This window comes from Notolabrus celidotus, chromosome 2 (assembly GCF_009762535.1).
Source record: "Notolabrus celidotus isolate fNotCel1 chromosome 2, fNotCel1.pri, whole genome shotgun sequence".
Lineage (NCBI taxonomy): Eukaryota > Metazoa > Chordata > Actinopteri > Labriformes > Labridae > Notolabrus > Notolabrus celidotus.
The window spans coordinates 9,414,708-9,422,984 of record NC_048273.1 but is presented as its reverse complement, the minus strand read 5'-3'; the positions used below and the strand labels follow the sequence as shown (position 1 = coordinate 9,422,984).

General features: G+C 40.9%; 1 protein-coding gene across 1 annotated transcript in view; it reads right to left on the bottom strand.

Annotated features, from left to right (window-relative positions):
• Positions 1–278: 278 nt before the first annotated feature.
• Positions 279–8,277, bottom strand: part of impact (impact RWD domain protein) — a 39,679-nt gene continuing 31,680 nt past the window's right edge. The window contains exons 10-11 of the mRNA XM_034700359.1: positions 7,129–7,263; positions 279–548 (exon numbers count right to left, since the gene is read on the bottom strand). Of these exons, the coding sequence (XP_034556250.1) occupies positions 489–548; positions 7,129–7,263 (195 nt within the window). The 3' untranslated portion in view covers positions 279–488. The remainder of the gene's footprint in view (positions 549–7,128; positions 7,264–8,277) is intronic.

The window sequence follows — 8,277 nt, the reverse complement described above, 5'->3', positions numbered from 1 at the left end:
CTGTAGCGGATGTGAAACCCTCCGGGGGAAACAGACATGTGGATCCTGCGAGTGTCCGGGATGTGGGATCATTTCTTCAGGACACGCTGAATGAATTCTGTATGAATTAATTTACTAGAAGCTGATTTAGGAGCATGAAGATTCATGAGTAACACTGAGAGCGTTTAAAATAGTGACAAAATATCACTCACTGAAGTGTGTAATGAGGTTTTCATGTAAAGTCGATGTGACGCCTCAGGAGGAGACTCCTTTATCAGAAGAAACATGATCTGCTCGTGTTGGTTTGACTGTTTTAATAAGAACTTATTGCACTGTAAACATTTCAAGTCAAGACTTCTCAGTCTTAATGATGCGATATTATTGATATTCAGTAAATCAAAGGTTTGAGAAATGACCAAAAATACATTTTAAAACCCAACAACTCTTAAAAACTGTTATTTCAGATACAGCAGCTGAAGGAATCTGACAGTCCTCTTTGTCTTTTTAACTCATTTCGTCTTCTTGCTTTTCGTTTTTTTGCTCTTCGGTCCAGATTTGTGTGCCTCATCCTGTGAAGGAACAAAGAAGCATTATTGAAAGAACAAACTGATAATTATCTTACATTAGCACTCCGCTTAATACTGCCAAAGCTTCAGATGTTTAACAAGGGAGTGCTGTTTGTTTTCCAGAGATGCTTCTGCACAAACTCCTGCTGTGTTTGTCTTCTTACTGAAATGTTGGAATCACGACGCTCTGATTGAGTCACACCATACTGTTTTAATGTATTCCTGTAATTGCTCCAAACTAAACAAGTAAGTACTCTCATAAAACATCCTTCACTAGTTATTACTGCGACGCCCCGGGCTGTCGACTCCTGAGTCTTCAAACATTTTAAAAGCTTGAAGAAATAAAAAAGAGCAGACACAAATGATGATTTAATTTGATAATAATATGAATTTAATCTTGGAACCCGTCGGCTTGTCTGAAGAAAGTACATGCCTCTTCAGACATTCTGGTGTTGTTAGCTGTTAGCGATTAATTACTTCAAACTAAGACTTCATTTTCTGTGCGCTGCATTATTTACAGCTCAGAAACCCCAGAAGTAACCATGCGTTCCGATCAGAAGGGAAGAGAAATTTAGCCCTCAAGGTATCAAATAAATGTTGTCATTTCTCAGTTCATTGTATCCCCTTGGGAGCGCCCCTCATGTTTGTTGTGAGTCTCAGTTTCACTGTAAACAGTGCGTTCCACAGAGGCTTCAATCTGACACAAGAACAGCGGTATGAACCTGAAACAGAAACCGATGTTCTTGTGATGTTCTTGTAATTAAAGTGTTTTAAGTTTGCTGAAATAACATCATGATGTAGATTAGTCAAAAGTCAAGCTTTGTCAGGTCTGTTCTCAAGAGGAGAAGAAAACTACTTTTACAATGTTTGTTTGTTGAATGGAGGTCTATGAAAGAGGATTAGAGACACTGATGTTTTTTTAGCTTTGAACTTCTTCACAGAATGTTCCATTTCTTCTCAGAATTCTGACATCAAAGACAGAATTCTGGAGTTCTGTCTATGATCTCATAATTCTAGAACACCTGCTGTCCACCCTGATGGTGGGATCCTTCATTTCTGATTCTGCATTCCAGGAAGTCAGGAAATCTAAACGCTGATTGTCTTTAGTGACACAGCATCAAGCAGATTTGTGTCTCAGTGTAAATGTTTGATCTAGAACAGATTGTTAGCTGCTCTTCATGCAGATATCTGTTTATAGAGAGAAATAAATCCTCCTCAGATTAACAACCATGGAAGCCAGGATGTCATTACGCTGGATTTTGTTCCTCCTGCTTTTGCTCTCCATACAGACTGTTTTTCCTGCAGACACCTGATTGGTTGATACTACTCAGACTAGAAACGTGCTACAGACAGAACACTACCCCTGATAAATTCACATTTTTATGTAGAATCTGTAAACAGAGATATTTAGACACATATTTAATAAGTGTTTCTCCCAGTTTTCCCGATAGTGCTGGAGTCATTTGACTTTTTTAATAAGTGACTCAAATGCTGAAAAATAACTGGCAGTAACATCAACGTTTCCTCCTCAGGGTGCAGAGGATTTTAATGGATGATTCAGCTTTTGTTTTCTTTACTGCAGTTTATTTTCTCTCCCCGTTTCAATCTGTGCAAAGATTTGATCTAATCGTGCAGACAGTTCTCCCACTCTTTCCTCCAGAGTTATGTCCATTTTCTAATTCACACTTAATCTGGACACAAGTGGAGAAACAATTTGTGGCATCAGGATTGGAGTGTGTTAATTTTGTACAAAGAACTCTTTCCATCAATATCTTTTCAACACAGGTCAAAGTGATCCTGTTAATTCAATTACTGATGAATCAAAATCTGACATTCTTTTTGGAAATTATGGACGCTGTGTCCTCCATTCTAAAGAGGAGAGGGACCATGCGGCTTGTTATCAGCTCACAGTTCAAAGCCAGCATCCCTGATAGTATGGGGATCAGAAGAGTCCATGGCATGGGTAGCTTCCACATCTGTGAAGGCTCCATTAATGCTCAATAAATATATACAGGTTTAGGAGCAACATATGCTGCCATCCAGACAATGACGTCTTCAGGAAGACCTTACACATTTCAGCAACACAACGCCAAACCACATTCTGAATGTATTACAACAACATGGCTCTGTAGTAGAAGAGTCCAGGTGCTGAACTGGCCTGTTTGCAGTCCCGACTCGTCCCCCATTGAAAACATAAAATACGACAAAGGAGACCCTGAACTGTTGAGCAGCTGAAATCCTCTATCAGACAAGAATGGGACAACGTTTCACTTTAAAGTCCAGAAACTGGTCGCCTGGGTTCGCCAAGGTCTGACTTCTCCTTTACAGTCTTTCACAGACTCTGTTTAGAGGTAAATATAATAAAATAATTTACAATTGTAACGATTCAGCTTCAATGTGCACACAGGGTACATAAGGGACGGTGTGCACTTAAACACACCGCAGTGTTCCTTGGTTGATTATGAATCTGTTTGTACTGATCTTTGCTGCTTGATTTGAGCTCGTCTGCAGGAATACTGAACAGTCAGTATTGATACCTGTTCTGGGTCGCCATGTTTGACACCTGCACAAAAACCTGCACAGCATGCAGCAGAAGAAGAAGCCTGGTGCCTGCAGACATTCAGAGCTTTATTCCACATGTTTATTCTCTTTAGTCTGAGCTGTGAAACGTGTTGATTCTTTGGCTTGTCTGTAATTTGGTTAAAGTGCTCGAGCGTTGATTTATGACCAAAACCCTACAGAACTATCGACCTGAACCGTTTGTGTTTGTGTGCATTAGGATAAATTACACTGTTGTTATCCAGACGGGAGGAACGTGCTGTATTAGAGGAAAAAGCCAAAGAATAAGTGCATGACTTGGTTTTAAAAGCTGCAGCTTAATAACAGGTCCTTCAGAGGCGATCAGTGAGCGTGAAGCTGCAGGGTTTTGGTCCATCTCAGGTGTATTTGTGCAGATATGACTCCCCTGACTCTGTCTTGCTGCTTTTATCCTGTAAATCCAGTGTTTTCTTGTTGTGTTAGGAGAAAATCTTTGTGTGAACTAGAGAACACAAAGATAAGCCCTCGTGGGCTGGAGGAGGAAGGAAGAGAAGAACAAACACTGTGCAGAGAAAGAACTGAGGATGGAGGTTAAATATTCTGGATCATGTGGTTTATCCTGTTCCTTAAAACTAAATAATTAAAAGTCTATTGTAAACTTCCTCAGTATTCTTCAGATGCTGGACTGAACCGAGATCTGGGGAGCCCAGTGGTCCAGGTCTGATGCTCTTGTGTCCATTGTAGGAGCTTTCAGTGGAGGACAGGGGTCAGCATAAACACCCTGACCGGTCTGCAGCTCCACAGCCCCAAACACATCACTGAGCTATTGCCATCCATGACCCTGTCTCTGGTTCTGGTCTCTAGTAGGTCTTGCCCCCTGCAGACCGGGATCACCCTACAGGAGCTGCAAAGACGCTCTGACCCAGTTCTTGTCAAAAGGTGCAGGAACTTTACCCCTGAATGATGTGCTTTTCAACAGCAGGATCCAGGGTCTAAATTTAATTCCTGGGTAGTTAATCTCCCCCTGATAACTTCCTATACTTGCCAAAGATCCAAGAACTTTGGGGGCGGGGTCTGCAGTACTGAACGTTTCTGATCGGTCGAGTACACGCAGTGTTTTATTCCACCCTCCGTCCACAATAACATCACACACACCTGTGATTCACTTGGTTTAATAACTCCTGAACATCGGTCTTCTCTGAGCCTGATGGTGTGAATGCGTCTCTGTCAGCTCCCGGTGTTCCAGTCTGAAGAGTGACCCTGTAAACTGGAGACCTTCAGCTGAACATGTCAGTATTTGTGGAGTTTACAACAGCTGTTGAAACACAGAGGGTGTCCTCGGGAATGCATCCTAGTTTAGATTTTATTCAAACGTCCAAATATCCTCATCAGATATTTAATGATCGTCTAAAGACGTTTGTGAAGGATGCATCCGGCTGAGAGTCTCCAGTTAACAGGGTCGCTCTTTAAACTAGAACACCGGTCTGACATGGCTTAAAATCTGTCTTCTTGCTTTTAGTCGAGCATTTCAGACGTTTTGAATCCTCTTTGTCTCGAGAGCTCGTCTCCTTCCAAGTGTTGAATCAAAGCACGATCAAAAACAGCACAAGTGGAATTTCCCTCATGCTAAAAGGCTAGCTGTGGTGTTGCTCATAATGATACCGGCCTGTCGGTCTCCTTATATGGCGTCCACAGGACTTCAGTCCAGTTGAAACGCAGACAACAATGAGCCACAGTAACTATTTAAGTCCTGAAAGATTAGTTCTGGGGGAATAATACACCTAAAGTCACTCTCATCCTCACACTTGCACATTTTTCTGCTTCCTCACATCAACTTTTACCATTGACTTCTACTCAGAGTCAGTAACAAATACCCATGATTCATTTCCACACCAAGCTGACACATAATGCCCCAGGTTTGAATCTATTAGGACACCTACCTTCCTCTGCAAACACTCTAATCTTACAGTTAGAGACGCTTGCACCGCTCTGTTGCTCCATCAATTAAAAGTTCCTGTCTCAGTGTCACTGTTGATCATGTTTAAACCCTGTGTTGGCGTGGAGCATGTGAATGTCTGAAGCGGATCCTCATATAGGTGCTGGCCCTTTAATCATACTGACTGTAGGACTCAGACTCAACATTCAAACTGAGCCTTTCTGTCTGGATGAAATCAGAGCCGATGTTTGATGGGGGGTTTGAAGTTGGAGACTTTTAAGAGCAGTGGATCTGGACTAGCTTTAATCTGCGTGTGGTGGCAGCTCAAAGGTCAATCGTGTTATCAGCTGAATGTTTTTTTGCTGAACACAAAGACAACTTCAAAGCTGACCGGACCGAACTTCAGCCACTGAGAGTGAGCAGAGCCTGTTTGATCTCTGAAAATGTGGCATCCACACACTTCAAATGGACCAATATCCCTAATGTGACGGCGTCTGAGGACTGACTGTGGACATGGAACGGACAGACTCTCTATGTTATCATAATAAAGCTCCTCTCATGGTCAGCTGTAATTATGACCCGTCTAACACTGAGGGGATCACTCCTACAGGACCAGATCAAGAGGTTCTGATCAGGATCTGGTTCCTGTTCCCTACATCAGTGCTGATCCTCAAGCACAGAGAGAAGTTACAACATTCATATTAAAGATATTTATAACCTCAGGTTAAAAAAAGGTTAGACCCTGTTAATGTAAAAAATTAAAAAGAAACAAAGATAATTTAAATTTAATTTAAAAGATCAACAAGAGAGCAGATCAAGAATAAAAACTTGCTTATGTTATATTTTGATCGATTATGTCTCTCTCTCTCTTTTTGTCCACTTTGAGTGTTTTTGTCTCTCTCTATCACAATGCCTCTTTGTGTCTTTATATCTCTGTCTATCTCTATCTTACTTTTTGTCTATCTTTGTCTTTGTATCTTCATGTCACAATTTCTGTCCCTCTATATCTCTGTTTCTTTCTGTCCCAAAGTCTCTCTCTGTCTTTTTCTTACTTTATCACCCACTTTCTGTCCCTATGTCTTTACATCTCCATCTCACATTCTGTCTCTTTGTGTCTTTGTCTCTGTCAGTCTCAATTCAAGTGTCTTTGTATCTCTATCTCACTTCTGGTGTCTGTGTCTTTGTCCCTTTCTTTCCCACTCTCAGTCTCTCTGCCTCACTTTCTGTCTCTTTGTTCTTGTCTCTCTATTTCTCTGTCTTTGTCTTACTTTATTGCCTACTCTCTCTTTGTCTTTGAATCTCTCTCACTTCCAGTGTATTTGTTTGTATATCTCTGTCTTACTTTCTGTTCCTCTGTATCCTTGTCTCTTTCTGTCCCATAGTCTGTCTCTGTATCTTTGTCTCACTTTCTGTGTCTCTGTTTCTTTGTCTATTTATGTCCCACTTTGTCTTTTTTGTTTTTGTCTCTGTCTGTCTCAATGTCCTTGTCTCTGTGTCTTACTCTCTCTCACAATTTCTTTGTCTCATTGAGTCCCTCGTTCTCCCTGTGTCTCTCTCTCCATGTCTTTCTGTCTGTCTCGTTCTCTCCTTGTGTCTTTGTCTCCATTGTTCCATCTTTCTGTCTCTGTTGCTCCCTTTCTCACTTTCTGTCTCATTCTCTCTTTGCATCTCTCTCTCTCCCTCTTTCTCCCTGAAGTGGGACCTGCTGTCAGTTCTCTAAATGTGAATTATCCTCAACATTTAAATTAATAAATAAACTTTAAATCTGAGCTGGAGAAAGTTTCATAGAATTATAACTACTTACCCATGACTCATTTTCTCACCCCTAAATATGACTGACCTCTAGTGCTCCTGTCTCTCTCTCTGTCTCTATGTGTGTTTCTCTGTCTCTATGCTGCTATTGGTCTGAATGTGGCGCCGCAGGAGACCCAGACCCTGGTCCCTTCAGTCGTCAGAAACACAGAAAAAATCTCATCTGTTTGTTTTCTGGGAATGGAAGGAGCTGAAGTTTCACACAGGAAGGTGTTTCCCGCCACGGTAAAGCTGACAGCAGAGTGAAATTTGAGTAATGATGTTTCACAGAAAGATGACAGAGTGAGAGATCCTCACCGTGCAGGCGGTATACCCCTCCTCCACCAGGATGTTTCTGGCACAGTTGTTGATGTGTTTGAAACGGTCAGGACCCAGCAAAATCCCTCCGTACCACCGAGACACGACCACCATGACATTACGCACGTCCAGGATCTGTGGTGAGAGACATACATGGGGAAAATGTGGAATAAGTGAGAATTTCAGAGATTGGCTCGTGAAGGATATAATAAAATGTGACATAACACTCTTCCCCAGTGGGCAAACATTTCACACCAGCTGTGATACGGTGGAGGAATTTTCTCTTTTCTCAGCTGTCAAACGAACTCTGAGGGTCTGAATCACCTTAATGTAGAGGATAAGTCTGTTTATATCCGTCCTTAAGCAGGATTAGCATTAGCTCAGACATGTGTGTGAAAGTATCAAGGTACAGAACATGCTGTTCAGATGAAAACCAGAGGGTAAAATTAACCTTGAAATACTACACAGTACCTTTAAATACTATACACTGTACCTTTAAATACTACACACTGCACCTTTAAATACTACACACTGTACCTTTAAATACTACATACTGTGTGCACCTTTAAATACTACACACTGTACCTTTAAATGCTTAACACTGTACATTTAAATACAACACACTGTGCCTTTAAATACTACACAGTGTACCTTTAAATACAACACACTGTGCCTTTAAATACTACACACTATCTTTAAATGCTACACACTGTGCCTTTAAATACTACACACTGTATGTGCCCCTTTATGTATTACTCACTGCACCTTTAAATACTACACACTGTATCTTTAAATACAACACACTGTATGCACCTTTAAATACAACACACTGTATGCACCTTTAAATACTACACACTGTACCTTTAAATACTACACACTCGCCTTTAAATACAACACACTGTACCTTTAAATACTACACACTGTACCTTTAAATACTACACACTGTACCTTTAAATGCTTAACACTGTACCTTTAAATACAACACACTGTCTCTTTAAATGCTACACACTGCACCTTTAAATACTACACACTGTGTGCACCTTTAAATACTACACACTGTGTGCACCTTTAAATACTACACACTGTACCTTTAAATACTACACACTGTACCTTTAAATACTACACACTGTACCTTTAAATACTACACAC